General features: G+C 41.2%; 1 protein-coding gene across 1 annotated transcript in view; it reads right to left on the bottom strand.

The window, feature by feature from the left end:
* LOC140730332 (ALK tyrosine kinase receptor-like) overlaps nucleotides 1-19,620 on the bottom strand; it is a 1,251,709-nt gene that overhangs the window by 322,161 nt on the left and 909,928 nt on the right. The window contains exon 9 of the mRNA XM_073050601.1: nucleotides 8,094-8,263. Coding sequence (XP_072906702.1) covers nucleotides 8,094-8,263 — 170 coding nt within the window. The remainder of the gene's footprint in view (nucleotides 1-8,093; nucleotides 8,264-19,620) is intronic.

Genomic DNA, 19,620 nt, shown 5'->3' with positions numbered 1-19,620 from the left:
TATTTTCCATATGGGGTAGCAGAAGGTAAATACAGCTGCAGTAACAATTTGTTCAGACAGTTGAAGGGTACTTTGCCTCCCTCCTTCTATGGTTTGCTAAATTGTGCATTGTTCTTCTCATTCACTGGACATGCACTGATTATCATTTATAGATGTTGTAAGTCACAGGGAGTTACAACACAGAAATAAGCCTTTGCACCACTGGGCATGTGTTGACCTACTTACATTAAACCCATTCTCTCTATACTTCATCAACTCCTCCAAGTTTCTACCATTGGCCTACACATTAGTGTATAACTTACTGTGGCCAATTGACCAAAAAACCTGAACATCTTTGGGATGTGGTACCAAACCAGAGCACTCAAATGCAACCTATGTGATCACAGGGAGATGTGCAAACTCCACATAGACAACATCTGATGTCAGGTCTCCAGATCTGTGAGGCCACTGATCCACTAGATGAACACTGAAGTGTCTCTCCACAATGCTGGGACAGAACTTTTAATATTCTTTCAGCTATTTTGCTCTGGTCTTTTTGCACTTATTCACTGCTGTGCTTTTTCTATTTTGCTTCAATGTTGGCATTTTTCTTTTCATTCTTTTGCATTACATATCCCCTTCCATGCTCTAGACCAGACCTTCATAGTTTTCCTGACAAAGAAAAAGTTTCTTATGTCTCTGTAGTTTTCCTATGAAGTATGAATATGAATTCTTTCAGAAATTGCAGAGGAACAAGTCAGGATTTGGAGCATATAAACTGACGCAGAAGGTGGGTTCCCAAACCACATTAGAACTCCTCAGATCTTCTGAGGAGTTGTGAACTCTTTTCTGCTACAACAAGAGGAGCTCAAATTTATATCAGATTTCTAGCAGTTGATGTTTTCCATTTTTCTTTTATATAGTTCCCCTAATGCAGTAAAATACTCAAAGGATCTTTAGGCAAGGATTAGTAAATGAAACCTGACATACTGAGACTATCAAAAGCTTGGTCAGAGAATTGAATTTCACAGATTATGCTTAGAGATACAGAACAAGTAGGAGGACTTCAAGGCAGGAAGTAATTTCAGCATTTAAAATAGATCAAAGAAGCTGAAGGCAGGGCCTTCGATGAAGCAAAGTACGAGGGGTGGTTGATAAGTTTATGGCCTAAAGTAGAAGGAGATGAGTTATACAGCTCTCTTTACATGCAAATGCAGTTCAACTTTTTGAGTGATTATGCAGAAACTTTGAAGATAACTCATCAGGGTTGATTGATAAGTTCGTAGCCTAAGGTGGAAGGAGATGAGTTATTAACTTATCAATCACCCATCTGTGGACACTTTCTGGATGTTCAAGATCCGTATGCTCCACGACCGCTGGACTAAGTGTGTAAATGTAGGAGGGGACTGTGTTGAAAAATAAATGTGCTAGGTTTTCTAAAATTGACTCCTTCTACCTTAGGCCATGAAAATATCAATCACCCCTCATATACAAGAAGCAAGGATTGGAGGAGCACATTGGCTAGGAGGAGGAATGAAGCCACAAAGGGATTTAAAACAGAATTTTAATATCTGCTTAAGGTCTGCATGAAAGTTGTGTCCAGGTGCCATTTATCTTTCCCTATTTTCTTAGTGTCATTGGATGTGTACACACAAGATCCCTCTGTCCCTCAGTACTCCATAGGGCCTTACTATTCATATTTTACAGCATGTCCTTGCTTTATTGGCTCTCCCAGAATGCACTATTTATTCAGATTAAACTCTGTAATTTCTCACCCATAATCTCCTTCCACTGATTTCCCCTCCTCCACTACTTCCCTCTAACCTTCAGTCCAAGGTCCAACATTCTGCGACCCAAAATGTTGAGTATTCATTTCCCTAAACTGATGTCATCTGACCTGCTGCGTTCCTCCTGCAACTTGTGTGTTGCTCCATATTCCAGCACCTACACTTTCTGTGTCTCCTCTTCCCTCTGCTTTCTCCTTTTTTCTTACGTTTACCACCTGAACTACTTTCTGGACTTATGAAACATTTTTCTTCTGTTACTGTCCTCCTCGTCTGAACATCTAAACTGAGCCTCGTTCCCCTGCCAACTCAGTTTACACTTCCCTGACAGCACCAGTACAATCTCCCCAAAAGCATGTTGCTACTGCTCTGGTGTAGATGCAGTCTGTCCTACTTGTACAAGTCCCACCTTCCCTAGAAATGGTCCTAGTGATCCAGGAATATAAACCTCACCCTCCTGCACTATCCCTTCAGTTCTCTGGACTCACATTACAGGACCTTATCCTTTTCCCTACTGTTATCGTTGGTATCAACAGATACCATGATGACTGGCTAGTAAAGATTAGCTTCATTTGCCATATTACATCAAAACATACAGTGAAATGGAACATTTGTTTCAATGACCAACACTATAAAGGGCTGTGCTGGGGGCAGTTCACTAGTGTCATTATGCTTCCAGCCCTAACATAACATACCTGCATGTCTTTGGAATGTGGGGGCACCTGGAGTAAACCCAAACTCCTTACAGAGAGTGGCAGGAATTGAACCCACATTCTGTGAAGCATTGTGTCCCATTCTATGCTACCATGCCACCTATCTGAACCTCTCAGAATGTCAGCTATTTGCTTTGAGAGATTCTTGATCCTTGAAGCAGGGAGGCAACGTATGATCCTGAAATCTTATTTGTGGCCATAGAAACAACTATTTATCACCTTTACAATAAAATACTCAAACGACATTTTTCTCATCTTGTTCTTGACCTTCATTACGACAAATAAACCTCTGTTGTGTCTCAAAGATAGGCTGCTGCTGTTGCCCCTAGAAGGCCTACTCCCAACATCCAATACACTATACTATACCTCTTTGAGATGGGAATGAGCACAGGGCATTTCTGACATTCTTGCCTGCTGTTACTGGACAACTTTCTAGTGGTCACTCACCTCCTTTCAGTGTGTGCTTTTGCTAAGTTAATTATCTGCTATGTTTCTGTACTCTGGTCACTCCATTTTGTGTCCAACTGCAACTTCAACTTTTCTGTGCAGTCTGGCAGGAGCTGCATCTGGTCACATGTCCTACAGGTATAGTTACCAGAGGCATCCGATATGTCCTTGACATGCCACATACTGCTGAAGAGCACACCACTACTTTAGATTCATGGAGTTATAGAGAAGTACAGCACAGAAACAGGCCCTTTGGCCCATCTATTCCATGCTGAACTATTTAAACTGCCTACTCCCATCTGCCTGCACTGGGACCATCGCCGACCCCCCCATACCCTTCCATCCACATACCTATCTAAACCGCTTAAACATTGAGATCAAGCTCGCATGCAACACTTGTGCTGGCAGCTCATTCCACACTCTCTTTGAATGAAAAAGAGAGGGAAAAAAAAGAGAACATTGCCTTACTAATACTTGTCCTTCTCACTGAAGCTTGATCCTCACCAAAGCCCACAGACCATCATCGTTGAGGAGCTTGTTCCGGAGTTCTAGATCTTACAAAGTAAGAGAACAGGCACCTGTCACATTGCTTCCTTGCACCTCTAGTGACCTCAGCTTGGGTCCCTGGATGGTGGTGAGGGTGTAGGTTTCAGGGTAGTGGGGAGTGTCAGGGCATGCAGAAGTGTGCGTGGGTTGGAATTGAGTGAACTGGGGATTTAGAGGGAGTAGTTCTTGCAGAACCCAAAAAGGTGTGGGGAAGGGAAGAGTGGTATTAGGAACCTGTTACAGCTGGTGGAAATGTTGATGGATGATGTGCTGGATACAAAGTCTGATAGGGTAAGAACTGAGAACTAAGGAAACTCCCTTTGTAATCTCTGGGTGGAAGGGAGTAAGAGCAGATGTCCAGGAAATGGTGGAAATAGGCTTCATTTACCACAGTACAGGGGAAGCCACATTTCCTGAAGGAGGAGGACATTTCAGATATCCGGAAGTAGAAAGCCTCAATTTGAGAATGGATGTGGCAGAGACAGAGAAACTTGAGAAGAAAGGGATGGAATTCTCACAAGATACTCCCTGAGAGTTAATGGGTTTAAAGCAACTGTCAGTTGATAGATTACCTCCTGAGATGCAGGCAGAGAGATCCAGAAAAGGAAGAGAGGTGTAGGAAATGGTTTGAGTGAATTCGAGGACAGATTGGAAGTTCATAGTGAAGGTGATAAATATTAACAAGTTCCGCATGAGCGTAGGAGGCAGCACCAATGCAGTCAAAGGAAGTGGAGAAAGAGTTGGAGGGTAGCAGCAGAATAACTCAGTACTACTCTGCTTCCTGATCTTTGGCTAAATGCGTTTTCATGCTGATACACCACTTTCAAAAATATCAACTACAATTTCCCTCATTGATTATTCTGTTACTTCATCAATAAACTCTGTCAGACTAGTGGGACACAATTTACAAACTCATGCTGGCTTTCCCTAATCTTTCGATATTGTCCAATTAACTTGTGATTTTGTTTCTGATTATACTACTGGAACTTTACCCACCACTGAGATTAAGTTTACAATTGGCTTTCAAAATTATTCTGAGATAAATAACTATTTCAGTAACATTTATCAGTGGTCCAGAATGCACAAAGTTTTTGGGCAGATCTGGCATTATTCCTAGCATGTTGTTATAGAAACATAGAAAACATAGAAAATAGGTGCAGGAGTAGGCCATTCTGCCCTTCGAGCCTGCACCGCCATTCAGTATGATCATGGCTGATCATCCAACTCAGAACCCTGTACCTGCTTTCTCTCCATACCCCCGATCCCTTTAGCCACAAGGGCCATATCTAACTTCCTCTTAAATATAGCCAATGAACCGGCCTCAACTGTTTCCTGTGGCAGAGAATTCCACAGATTCACCACTCTCTGTGTGAAGAAGTGTTTCCTCTTCTCGGTCCTAAAAGGCTTCCCCTTTATCCTTAAACTGTGACCCCTCGTTCTGGACTTCCCCAACATCGGAAACAATCTTCCTGCATCTAGCCTGTCCAATCCCTTTAGATTTTTATACTTTTCAATAAGATCCCCCCTCAATCTTCTAAATTCCAGTGAGATCCAGGATCATTTCCATTGATTAGTGGAAACAAATCATGGCCTAAACAAAAAAGAACATTTGAATTGGTTGTAAATTCATACCATGACTAAATCTCACACTAAATGACCATGTTACGCATAATTGTATTCTCAATACAACAAAATACTGTATATACTTGAAATGACATTTCTCAGTCAGTTTAAAACATTTGTGCCAATTAAACATAATTATATATAGGAAGAACAAACAAAAGCAAATTAAAGTAAATAGTAGTGTATGTTTGCAGAATATGATTGAAGCCTTTAAGCCCAAATGATGTTTCCAAAGTACTTGGTAAATTTCTTCTTAGTTCATTATATCATCAGTAAATAGAACAGACCCCACAACAGAGTGTGGTGGCAATATCAAGACAACATTCGGGAAAGACTAACATGTATATTTGGTGATATTAAAATGCACCTCGACAAAAGGTTTTTAATTTATCATGCAACCAATCTCAATATTATATAAATTTAGCACCGGGCTGTATGGCTACTCCTCAGTATCAATCTTCAAGCAATGAGATAAATCTTTTGTTAAAAAACTACTTTGTAATGACTGTTGGGCAAGCATTATTCTCAAAATAGAAGACCTAAATCCTACTTTAGAGTGAAAAGAATCATTAATTACTTTCTTAAATTATCTGAAAATTGGACTTAAGAAACGAAACGAGCTGAATATTTTTAAAAAACATTTTGAGTGATGATGAATCTTTGGTGAGGAAAAGTTCACCCTTGTCTTTGTTTCCTATCTTGATCAAATTCCTATGATTAGAGACATTTACATTATCCACCCAACTGAAGCAAAACTTCTAGTGGCAACTTGGTCCTGGAGAACAGATCAAACCTGTAAAGGGGCTTTTCAATTGTAGTCAACAAATCTAACCCATTGAAGGAATTTGTTAGATAGATAAGTTGTGCCCCTAAAACGTTAAAGCTGTTAAGATGTCTCTGACAGTTAAAAACTTGCAAAACAATTAAAAATTGTTATCTGACTGAAACATATTTTAAAATTTACTTTTGTAAAGAAGAAAAGCACAGCACAAAGAAACAAAAACTGTGCATTTCTGTTAGCACAAAAATTGCAAATTATTTGTAATTTATCTCTGGTGTCAGAGCTCCATAAAATAAATGAGGAAGCTGTGCCTTCATCCAATGTCAACTGGCCATCAGTTCCCAGGGAAACCAAAGAAGCTGGAGTTCCCTGCTGAATTGAGACACTTCTGTGGGAGTCTTGATCTGCCTAAGGGTTACATGGGGGAAATGATGGCAATCCTAGATACTGTAGATGCAGCAACATTTCTGGTAAATGATGGGTTCAATTTAACTTCTTGGATTGTTTCTCAAGTAGGATAAAGAGAACTCACAGTGGTGACCACTTACAGTTTTGGCCAATCATATTACAACTGTCATAATGTCTCACTTTCAACAATTCCAATTTCTTCAAATTTGAAGATGTTGAGGAAGCTAACTTTTCAAAGTTTAAGCCCCAGCTCCCGGAACATCAGCTGCAGCATTAGAAACTAGTAGTATGTGCAGTAGATAATTATACTCAAATATGCCAGAGAGCAAAGGAGACAAAACAAACTGTGAAATATATTGCTATCATTTGGCATGTTTTATAATTTTCAGGAAGAGAAACCGTAACCTTACCATCACTTCTGGTGGAAAGTACTGTTTAATGGCATTGGGCATTGTGAAAATTGAGGCTCAGTCTCTTATGTTTAATCAAAAAGTTTCCACACAATACAACTATTGGTTGAAGGAAGAGTGGAAAAAAAACATACCAATACTAAGCATACAGACTCATCTGTCCGTGCTGTATTCTGCTGATAGGTTAGCCATTTGTCTGATAGAGTCAGTCTGACACATTGTCATCACTGTCCCAAATGAAGAGAAACTCTGAAGCTGCACTGGACTTTGCCATGATTTAGCATAATCTGTTGTACCTGATTGGCAGACTCTGCTTGTTTATCAGGGAAGGCAGAGTGATAGTGATTGCACTGACAAGCACAAAACTTCTCTATAAAGATCTGGTGACATTTATGGAGAGACTTTCCTGTCATTGGCATTCATTTTTCTCAAGTACAAACAAGAACAGACTACCATTGAGAGATTTGGTCTTCAAATTTGTCATCAGGTCTCCAATTTCTACTTTTCCTAGTGCATGTGCAAAAGTCTGGGACTTAATTCCATTTAAAAAGCTGAATGCCAGCAAATCTAAACTACAGGTGACATAACCTAAACCACTCATATGCCAATTAACATTATAAACCAAATTTCTATGTCTCCCAGTTTTTGTAATTTTTTCATTGATTGAGTTATTACTTTTATTCATTGAACTTTATTTTCAATTATTATTTTGCATTTTAACTTTCTTTGATTTGCTTAATAAGTAAAGAGAAACACTTGTTCTTTTGTATTCAATGAAGGAAGGACGTATTTGTATCAGAGGCAGCACAGAAAGGTTTCCTGAGCTTGATTCCAAGTATGCGGGGATTGTTTTAAGAGGTAAACTTAATCAATTAGGTTTATATTCTCTGTTGTTTATTAGAATATCAGGTGAAGGCATTGACACATATATGATACCCAGGGGAACTGTGAGGGTTTTGCTGTCTGAATGCCTTCCTGTGGTCAGAATCTCAAAATACGTTACAGACAAAAGGTGTAGTATATTTGAGAACCAGATGAGTATTTTTCTTTCTTGAAGAGATGAGTCCCTGGAATTCCCTACTCCAAGGACTTGTGGAGTATAGGTCAATGCGTATAATTAAAACTGTGATTGATTTATGAGATGCAAGGATTATGGGAAAAAGGCAGGTAACTAGAGTTGAAGAATTTAAGAAACTGGAACAGACAGAGGCAATGTGTTGCCTGTATCTGCCAATCAGTGATATTTCTGCTTCTGCATCTTATATTATCTTCCTACATAAATTTATATTATATAAAATTAATGCACAGAAACGCTACAAATGAAAGTGGGCAGCACCATGGACAGCTCCTCAATAAAGAAATTGAACAGATGTTTTTATCAGATGAGGAACAGAACACATACCTGTCAGACACCTCAGGCAATGACAATGTGATCTTTTGCCAGCTTCCTGAGCCAGTAATATTTCCAAATTCCCATAGCATCCTGACATAATCCTCATTGGTTTTATTTTCCACGACCAAGAAGGAAACACTTCCCATTAGTGTGCCATACAAACACAAAGATATATGGACCTGCATGTAAAGAGACACAAATACACATGATCAGAATCCACATTTAACTTTGTGTAAACAGCATATCTTCTGTTTTCTGATTAGAAAGTAACAAATTAAAGAGATTCACCCCAAATCTGTGTTTTGTTAACAGAAAAGTTGACCTTCCCTCACTGACAGTGACAGCTGGTCATTGATTGGGAAAGCATGATGATGTCTGGGAACTTCAAAGTAAGGCATTCTGACACAGAGGACAGGGATCAGCACAATGAAAACTACACACATGTAATAATAACTTGTGCAACTCTGAAATAGCTCAGAATACGGCATTTTAAAAAAAGATACGTTAAGAAAATGTAGTACTTAATTCTAGCTTCGGCATCAAATTGCAAGCATATTTTATCAATATTCACTCACATGTATCATCACTTGAGAATGTATGTTCTATCGTGCCAGAGTACAATGGCTGCAGTATCCTTTATATCTGGACTCTTGGTCCACCAGGCTGAAAAGGCATGTTATGGTGATAGTGACAAAGGAAAAGGAACACAATAATTGGTGTAATGAAATAGGTATTGATTTGATGTTAAGACTTCTCATAATTATAATTATCTTGCCTCTAAGGCAGAGACCCCTGAGGTTGTAGAGCTCTATTCAGTCAACTGACTATAATTTAGTGGCATTAGGGACTGAAACACAGGTGACCTGATTTGATGAGAAATCTTCCAGGCAGAGTTTTACAGAAAAACTGAAGTAATCTTGGTAACAGTATAAGTGAATATGTTTTCTTCATTTTGGAATCTAATGATATGATTGGGATATTATGGTGAAGTTGTATAAGACTTTGGTGAGGTCTAATTTGGAGTACTGTGTGCAGTTTTGGCCACTTACCTACAGAGAGATGTAAACAAGGTTGAAAGAGTGCAGAAAAAAATTACAAGGATGTTACAAGTTATGGTGGGCCTGAGTTATATGGAAAGATTGAATAGATGAGGACTGTAAATTCTTTAGAACGTAGAAGATTGAGAGGAGATTTGAAAGAGATGTACAAAATTATGAAGGACCCGTTTCTGTGTGGCGGGGGGGGGGGGGGGGGTGGTGTGTGTGTGTGTGTGTGTGTGTGTGTGTGTGTGTGTGTGTGTGTGTGTGTGTGTGTGTGTGTGTGTGTGTGTGTGTGTGTGTGTGTGTGTGTGTGTTTTAGTTAGTTTAAAAAGCACTTATTTTAATATGAAAGCATGTTGTTGGATGGAACCATACAGGCACCAAAGGTCTGCCTCATTGTAATCGATATTCTACTGGAATCTGAAGTTCACCTGCAGTATATGCATCATCATCTTGCCCAGTGGTTTAAGATTATTATACATAAACAGAATAAAAAAGAAAGTGTGTACATCATATGAAATTTCCTATAATCAATATTTGTATTCCTTTCCTTATATATTAGTCATATCAATTATCAAACTACTTTCCTTATCAGATAATATCAGTTAGCAAATTAGCCAGTAAGTTACACACTGCAGCCAAGCCGGATACATGAAGAAATGAAGTACTGTATTACTGAACAGTAAGTTGCTAATTAGTCCACATGTATTGTCCATTTCCTGAACACCATTAAATTGTTTTGAAGGAGGTTACAATTATGGATCCTGCAATCTGCCTGGGTGCTGTACAGATGAGAGCTGCATCAGTTGCTTCCATTCTCTCACGGTTAGAGGCAAGTGTCTGGGTTGCGGCAAAGCTCTCTCCCGTCCACTCTGCAACATTGTCTGTCCATTTCTTCCCCTGCATGCCCCTTTTGCTTTTCCCTTGCACCATTCCCTGAAAAACAGTCTTTGAGAGTCCACTTGGTTTTGTTATGTGACCATATAATCTGAGTTTCCACTTCTTTACTGTGGATGGTAGATCTTCAGTGTCTCACGTGCTGAGTGATGGTCCTTCTTCATTGGAGACATAGTCCATATTGGAGCTACCAAAGGGCTTTCTGAAGTACCTCATTTCTACAGCCTGGATCTTCTTTTGCAGTTCTGCTGTTAAAGTCCATGATTCACATGCATGCAAGAAGATGGAGATCACAAGTGCATGCAGGAATTTCAACTTGGAACTAAGAACCTTGTTATCGTCTCTCTGAATAGGTTTTAGTTTAGCTAGCATTGCTGTCATTTGGGCTGTCCTTGTAAGGACTTCAGACTTTGATTCTTCTTGGTTGATGAAGGCGCCAAGATACATGAACTGCTTGATAGTCTCTTGTTCTTGTCCACTGAGTGTATTTTTGTCCTGATCGGCTCCTCACCGTTTCTCATCAGCTTGGTTTTCTCTACACTGATCTCCATGCCATATCTAATAGATGTATCATCCAGATGGTTCAGAAGGCAGGCCTATTCATCCTCACTTCCTGGCAGCTCAATGTCATCAGCAAACCTGAGGTTCGTTATGATCTGTCCTGAGACTAAAGGTTCAAGTTATGAGCCTGAAGGCACACACTCAATGATTCAGGAACAGCTTCTTCTCCTCTGCCATCCTATTTCTGTAGTACATCCATTGAACCCATGGACACCATTTCACTACTTTTTATCTATTTTAATTTTTGCACAACTTATTTAATTTAACCATGTGTATTGCTGCTCAAGGACAACAAATGTCATAACGTATGTCGGTGATACTTAACTTGATTCTGAAATGTGTGCTTACTTTGAGCATTAATGTGCTGAAGATGCTGCTTCAGATTTTAACCTCATTAGTGCAACACTGACATACCACCTTGTTACGCTACTAATGCACCGCAGGGATGATTTGCAATCAGTTTCACTGAGGGAATAGGTGCGAGAAGACGCAAGATGAGGAAATCGAGCCATGTTCCTCTGTCCCTGCAGTGCTCAATTCAGTGAACTGCTGCACTTATCAAAGAGAAGAGCTTGCAGCTATGTCATGTCTTGACTTCATTAAGCCCCCAGATTTTACATGAAAATAATAAATGAAGAGACGGCACAATTTTGCAGCTTCTGTTTATTTCCCCTGTGCTACCCATGTGCAAATGACTTTTCCTGAAATGCCACGAGGCAAAGTATATTTTTCTATGTTTTGCATTACTGAATATAACTTTACAGCAGTGCGATGTTTCATTACACTGCCTGACCAACCAAGGCTTTGAACAAGTATCTGAAATAAAAGTAAACACTCTATTAGGCATTCCAGTTATTCTTTTTATACCTGTGCATTAAGAATTCATATGGTAGGGCAACAAATACCTTTCGTCTGTCACAGTTGTTTACCTCTTGCATATTTAGAAGTTTGTCTGATTTATATTCTTGGCTCTAGAGTAACAGTACTTGGCAGCGCACAGAAATGTCAGATACCCAAAGATGTATAGTGGGTCAGTGTTCTCTGCTCATTCCTGTGCTGAAAATTTGTATTCCCTTAGAAAAATGATGGGGAGCCACCTTTGTGAGCTGCTCAGTTTTAGAGTAGTGGGTGTGGGGGAATGGGGCAGGCAGGAAGAGATACATCACATTGGATTCTGGTGATGGGTGAGTGGGAAGCTGAAAGACTGGGGAGATTGGCATGGGGTTTGCTGGGACCGAGGGAAATGCTGCTGTTTCTCCAAACAGCTCGCTAGATTTTGTCCTTCTTTCCTGCTTTCTGCAGCAAGGCTTCCAGAGGACTGGGAAGCCTGGCCGTTTCAGGATATTCTTTAAACGACTCACCATTGGAAAGCCTACCTGTTTCTCAATTTGCCTCTAGTGAAACTAAAAGTGGGAAAATTTACTTTCTAGATTTTGTTTTTGTATTTTGCCAGTTGACCTGCTTAGATCAGTTAAATTTTTGGCTCATAGTTCTTTGTAATATTCACTATATTGCTTAACATAGAAACATAGAAAACCTACAGCATAATACAGGCCCTTCAGCTCACAATGCTGTGCCAAACATGTCCTTACTTTAGAAATTACCTTGGGTTACCCATAGCACTCTATTTTTCTAAGCTCCATGTACCTATCCAGGAGTCTCCTAAAAGACCCTATCGTATCTGCTTCCACCACTGTTGCTGGCAGTCTCCCCCTCCCCCATCACCACTCTGTTAAAAAAACTTACCCTTGACATCTCCTCTGTACCTACTTCCAAGCACCTTAACACTGTGCCCTCTCATGTTAGCTATTTTAGCCCTGGGGAAAAGCGTCTGACTATGCACACGATCAATGCCTGTTATAATGTTATACACCTCTATCAGGTCACCTCTCATCCTCCACCACTCCAAGGAGAAAAGGCTGAGTTCACTCAATCTATTCTCAGAAGGCATGCTCCCCAATCCAGGCAACATCCTTGTAAAGCAACACACAAAATGCTGGTGGAAGGCAGCAGGCCAGGCAGCATCTATAGGAAGAAGCACAGTTGATGTTTCGGGCCGGGACCCTTTCTTAGGACTAACTGAAATAAAAGATAGTAAGAGATTTGAAAGTAGGAGGGGGAGGGGGAAATCTGAAATGATAGGAGAAGACCGGAGGGGGTGGGATGAAGCCAAGAGCTGGAAAGGTGATTGGCAAAAGGGATACAGAGCTGGAGAAGGGATTGGATCATGGGACGGGAGGCCTAGGGAGAAAGAACTGGGGGGGGGGGGGGGGAGAGGGGGGGAGAGGGGGGGAGAGGGGGGGGAATAAATATATCAGTGATGGGGTAAGAAGGGGAGGAGGGGCATTAAAGGAAGTTAGAGAAGTCAATGTTCATGCTATCAGGTTGGAGGCTACCCAACCTGTTGTTCCTCCAACCTGAGTGTGGCTTCATCTTGACAGTAGAGGAGGCCATGGATAGACATATCAGAATGGGAATGGGACATGCAATTAAAATGTGTGGCCACTGGGAGATCCTGCTTTCTCTGGCGGACAGAGCGTAGGTGTTCAGCGAAACATCCTTGTAAATCTCCTCTGCACCCTTTCTATGGTCTCCACATCCTTCCTGTAGTGGGGCAACCAGAACTAGTAGTAGTACTCCAAGTGGGGTCTGACCAGGGTCCTATAAAGCTGCTTGCTGAGTATATTCCAGGAACTGGTCATCTGTTCAAGAAGAACTCCTCAAGCAAGAAACATTAAGAGTTCATTGATATTCTGTACCTATAAAGTGCCACTGAGTGTATGTTCATGGTCTTCTCCTGCAGTAACTGATCCAATTTAAGGTTCTACGTGTTGTGCGTTTGGAGATGCTCTTCTGCACAGCACTGTTGTAACACATAGTCATTTGATTTGCTGTCATCTTCCTGGTCAACTTGAACCAGTTTAGCCATTCTCCTCTGACCTCTTTCATTAACAAGCTGTTTTTGCCCACAGAACTGTTGCTCACTTGTGGTTTTGTGTTTAACGCACCATTCTCTGTAAACTCTAGGGACTGTGGTGCATGAACATCCCAGGAGCTTAGCAGCTTCTGAGACACTCAAAAATCATTCCATTGTGGAAGTCACTTAGATCACATTTCTTCCCCATTCTGTTGTTTGTGGCTTGAACAGCTGAAGGTCTGAATCTTGCCTGCATGGTTTTATGCATGAAGTTGTGGCCACCTGATTGGCTGATTAGATATTTGCATTAACAAGGAGTACAGGTGTACCAATTGAAGAGGACAGTGCATGTATATGAACAGCTGAAGATGAACAATATCTGCACTTGTCAAACTCGGTCTCTACAAGTGCCTAGTCATTAGTTTCTTAAGAGCAAGTCTTTAAAAAAAAGATGAATTATGTCTGTTCTTCTTTACTGAATTTTCAAATTTCAGCTTGGTTTACCTTTGTAAAAAGCCTCAGTAATAAGTGATATGATAAAAAACATAATTGCATTTTTCTGTTACATAATTAAATTGATATTTTACATGTTGATGTCAATTACAGTTGCCCATTCTTTTTCCCTGACTTGTGCTCACTCATGGAAATGCAAGTTTACAGTAATGGTTTCTGAAAGCATATAAATAATTTCAGCATCAATGAAGCTTCATTTGGTTTTCAAGTACTTTTCAACACAAATATAGACGTTTGGCCACACAAGGAGCATGAAAGATGTTGCAATTGAAGAATCAACTGCTGAATTTTTAGATGTTCTCTGAATACTCAGGTGAAGTTGGTAATTAGGCAGAATACAGTGTCAAAGCCCAGGCTTTTGATATAACAAAGCCTTAATTCAAAGGGTCAAAGAGACTGTCATGTAGGTAAATCTATGGTAATGTTATTGTGAAAATACACTTATTGGCCACTTTATTAGGCACTGCTGCTTGTTAATTCAAATATCTAATCAGCCAATCATGTAGCAGCAACCAAATGCATAAAAGCATGCAGGCATGGTCAAGAAGTTTAGTTGTTGTTCAGACTAAACAGCAGGATGGGGAAGAAATAGGATCTTAATGACTTTGACCATGGAATGATTACTGGTATTGGATGGGGTACATGGAGTATTCCAGAAACTGCTGATCTCCTGGGATTTTCATGCACAACAGTCTCTAAAGTTTACAGAGAATGGTGCGAAAACACAAAACATCCAGTGAGCAGCAGTTCTATGGACAAAAATGCCTTGTCAATGAAAGGTCAGCAGAGAATGACCCAACTGGTTCAAGCTGACAGGAAGGTGACAGTAACATGTTACAACAGTGGTGTGCAGAAGAGCATCTCTGAACTAGCATGTTGAACCTTGAAGTGGACGGGTTACAGCAGCAGAAGGTCACAGACGTACACTCAGTGACTATTTTATTATGTACAGCAGGCACCAAGTAAAGTCGTCACTGAGTATAAAGTATGGACTTGTGCAATACTTACTTTTTTCAAAATCTTTTGAACAAACACGTTTCTGCAAGCAAGGTGTGAGATTAAATGCATGAGTTTTTTTGGATAAATTTGATTATAGTTCATTTTGTCTAGTGGGAGATTATCTTGCTTAGAAAATTTGTCATCCCTGAAAACAAAATAATTTGTGATCAAATCCTTGGCTATTCACGTTATCTGGGCATGGACTCCAGATTTTTCCCAATGTGTCATGTGGTCATTGGAAGGATGTTTGCCCATTTCACAATTCAAGCATATCAGACTTATTAGAGCAATATAACATATTTAAATAATGGAGCAACAGAAATGTCACCTTATTTTTATAAAGAAAAATGTCTTGGTGATAGTGTATGTTTGTACATTTTACTCAGCATACTAACCCCTGCTTCTTCTGTCAACGTAGCCTCTAAATTTACCTTTGGATCCAGACCCAAGCTTTCCTAATTTGTATTGAGAGCTGAGGGTGAACATTGCTTCTAAGTTTGCAAGAAGTGTGCCATTTGCATCTCCTTTCAGACCACACGAAGCAGCGTCTGGGCTCACGGACGAGCATTCAGACGGAAAAATGTATTGTCGATAGGAATTTCTTGGAGGTTGTCAGATTCATGAATAATCACCAACAGAGGCAAGTATACTGTGCAGGAATCCTCTGTGGCTATTTCCCTCTCTAACAATTATACTATTTGGGATCCTGATGGTGGGCAACACAGACAGTCTCTCAGGGGAAATCAGCAGAAGCCAGGTCTGTGATTCTGTTGTGCAGCAGAGAAGGTCAAAGGGTAAATGTGCAGTATTAATACAGGGCCCGATAGTCACAGAGTCATCATGTTTTTAGGGCAGTGTGTTGCTTACCTGGTGATGATGTCATTGAGTGGGTGTGGAACAATCTGAAAGGAGAGTGAGCAGCTATAAGTTATACTCTATGTTGAAACTAACAACATTCAGTAAGTAAGGAGGAAGGTAAGGTCCTGTAAAGGGAATTTAGCATGTTAGTTAGCAAGTTGAAAGGGAAGACCTATAAGAAGGTAACTTCACGATGACACCCGTGCCACCAAGGTAGTCAAGTTTAGAAATAGGAAGATAGAGCAGCTAAATATGGCTAAGGAGACAATGCAGGGGACAGGCCTTTAGCTATTGAGATCATTGGAATCTCTTCCAGGGCAGGGATGACCTCTACAAAAAAGACAGCCTGTGAGTAAACTGGAGGAGACCAATATCCTGGCAAGGAGCTTTTCCAGTGCTGCTCAGGTTGGTTTAAAGGAATGATACAAGGGCTGGGTCCCAACCTGAGAGATAAACAAGAGGGGAGACAAAAGCATAGGTAATAAATGGAGCAAGCTAATCTAGTGGGTGGAGGTAGATGGCCCAAGAATAAGGGACTTAACTGCATCTACTTTAAAACAGGGGAGGCTTTGCAGGTAAGATGGATGAGCTGGGAACATGGGATTGTGGTATTGTGCGATCATGGAAATATGGGAAGAGCAGGAACGGCAGCTCACTGCTCCTGGGCACTGCAATTTCAGGCAAGGCAGAAGGGGAGGAGGAGTTGCATTACTGATCAGAGAGAGCATTTCAGCAGTACCCAGAGAGGCTGCCCTTGAGGAACAGGCAAATTAAGCTACATGGGTAGAACTTAGAAATAGGAAAGAGGCAATCACATAACCGAGATTATATTCACAATGCAGGATTTGGAAGAGCAAAGAATGTAGACAAATAGCAGTAGGATGTAAAGGAACTAGAGTTGGAGCAGTGTATGATTTTAATTTCCAGTTTTTGACTGAAACTGTTGAAGTATAAGGGCTAAGCTAGGGTAGAATTTGTGAAATGTAATATGCAGAGAGTTCTACTAGGCAAGGGGCTATACTCAAACTTGCTTTTGGGAATGATGATGGGCAAGTGGTGAAGGTGATGGTGGAGGAATCCTTTGTGACCAGTGAACATAAATCTGTAAGTTTAAAGTCGCCATGGGAAAGGATATAGTTGGACTGAGAGTTAAGGTTTTAAATTAGAGAAGGACTGACTTTAATAGTACAAGACAGAACTGCTACAAGTAGATTGGGACCAGCTGCTGGAAGAAAAACAACATTTGATAAGTCAGAGGCATTTAGAAGTGAAATAGTAAGAGTTAGCACATCCCTCTAAGGATAAGAAGCAAAGACGGCAGGATTAGCAAACTTTGGTTAACAAGGGAAATAGAAGGTATTTTCACAAAAAATAAAAAAGCTTATTGTTATCAACTGAGTCCATTGAGGCTTATAGAGAATGTAGGAGAGATCTTAAGAAAAAGGTTAGGAGAGCAAAAAATGGATATGAAATAGCCTGGCCAACAGAACTAAAGGGACTTGAAAACCTGTTACAAACATGTTAGAAGCACGAGAGTAGCCAAGGAAAGAGCAGTTCACCTGAGGGACCATAAATGAAATTATGAGTGGGGCCAGTGAACGTGTGATGCCATGAATAAATACTTTGCATCAATATTCACTGGGGAGAAGGAGGGGGATGATGACGAGTTAGGGGAGATGTACACTAATAGTCTGGAACACGTGTGTATCAGGAGAGAGGAAGTACTAGGAATTTTGATGATCATGACAGATCCCTGGGGCTTGCTGAAATCTATCCCAGCGTGTAATGGAAAACAAGGAATGAGATAGCTGGGGTTCTAATGGTGATGCTTACATCACCTTTAGCTATGGGTGAGAAATCAGAATACCAGAAGGTGGATAACATTGTTCACACATTCAACAACAGTGATTGGGATAAGTCAAGAAATTACAGGCTTCAACAACATGCTTAAAATGCTGGAGGAAATCAGGCAGCATCTATGGAGTGGAATAAACAGTCAAAGGTTCAACCACTCATGGCTAAGTGGGAGGGGGGGGGGATGTTCCCATTTGCTTCAAAAAGGCAACAATTATACCAGTGCCTAAGAAGAGTAATGCGGGCTGCCTTAAAGACCATCACCAGGTAGCACTCCCATAGTCAGTGATGAAATGCTTTGAGAGGATGGTCATGTCCAGACTGAACTCCTGCCTCAGCAAGGACCTGGACCCATTACAATTTGCCTATTGCCACAATATGTCAACAGCAGATGCAATCTCAATGGCTCTCCACATGGCTTTAGACCACCTGGACAACACAAACACCTACGTCAGGATGCTGTTCATCGACTATAGCTCAGCATTTTATACCTTCAATCCCACAATCCTGATTGAGAAGTTGTAGAACTTAGGCCTCTGTACATCCCTCTGCAATTGGATCCTCAAATTCCTAACTGGAAAACCACAATCTGTGCCGATTGGTGATAACATCTCCTCCTTGCTGACGATCAATGCTGGTGCACCTCAGGGGTGTGTGCTTAGCCCACCGCTCTACTCTCTATATACACACGACTGTGTGACTATGCATAGCTCAAATACCATCTACAAATTTGCTGACAATACAATCATTGTTGGTAGACTCTCAGATGGAGATGAGAGGGCGTACAGGAGTGAGATATGCCAACTAGTGGAGTGGTGGCACAGTAACAACCTGGCACTCAACATCAGAAAGACAAAAGATCTGATTGTAGACTTCAGGAAGGGTAAGACGAAGGAACACATACCAATCCTCATAGAGGGTTCAGAAATGGAGAAAGTGAGCAGCTTCAAGTTCCTGGATGTCAAGATCTCGGAGGATCTAACGTGGTCCCAACATATCGATGTAGTTATAAAGAAGGCAAGGCAGCGGCTATACTTTATTAGGAGCTTGAAGGGATTTGGCATGCCAACAAATACATTCAAAAACTTCAATAGATGTACCATAGAGAGCATTCTCTATGAAAAGTCACCGAAAAGTCAGGAGGTAGGCAAATGGGTGACAGTCAAGAGAGGTAGGGGGAGCAGACAGAGAGAGCAGAGCACCCCTGTGGCCGTTCCCATCAACAATAAGTATACCATTTTGGATACTGTTGGTGGGGATGACCTACCAGGAACAAGTTGCAGTGGTCCTGTCTCTGGCACTGAGGTTGGACCCTCGACTAGAAAGGGGAGGAGGGAAGAGAAGAGAGCGGTAGTGATAGGGGATTCTATAGTCAGGGGGGCGGATAGGAGATTTTGTGGGGAAGATCGGGAGTCTCGGATGGTATGTTGCTTCCCTGGTGCCGGGGTCCGAGACATCTCAGATCGGGTGCAGGCTATTCTCGAGAGGGAGGGCAAGAATCCAGATGTTGTGGTCCATGTAGGGACAAACGATGTGGGTAGGATGAGTGAGGGGGTCCTGCGTAGGGAGTTAGGTGCGAAGCTGAAGAGCAGGACCTCCAGGGTAACAATCTCAGGATTGCTACCTGTGCCACGTGCGAGTGAGGCAAGGAACAGAAGGATTATACAGATTAATACGTGGCTGAGAGGATGGTGCAGGAAGGAGGGCTTCAGGTTTTTAGATAATTAGGCTTTGTTTCAGGGAAGGTGGGATCTGTTCCGAAGGGACGGTTTATACCTGAACTGCAGCGGTGCTAACATTCTTGCAGGGAAGTTTGCTAGTGCTTCTTGGGGGGGGGGGGGGGCGGAGAGGGGGTTTAAACTAAATTTGCAGGGGGCGGGGATCCAGAATGTGAGAG

This window comes from Hemitrygon akajei, chromosome 7, assembly GCF_048418815.1.
Source record: "Hemitrygon akajei chromosome 7, sHemAka1.3, whole genome shotgun sequence".
In the NCBI taxonomy this organism is placed as follows: Eukaryota; Metazoa; Chordata; class Chondrichthyes; order Myliobatiformes; family Dasyatidae; genus Hemitrygon; species Hemitrygon akajei.
Note: the sequence above shows the minus strand (reverse complement) of the source record. Positions and strands in the feature narration are given on the sequence as shown.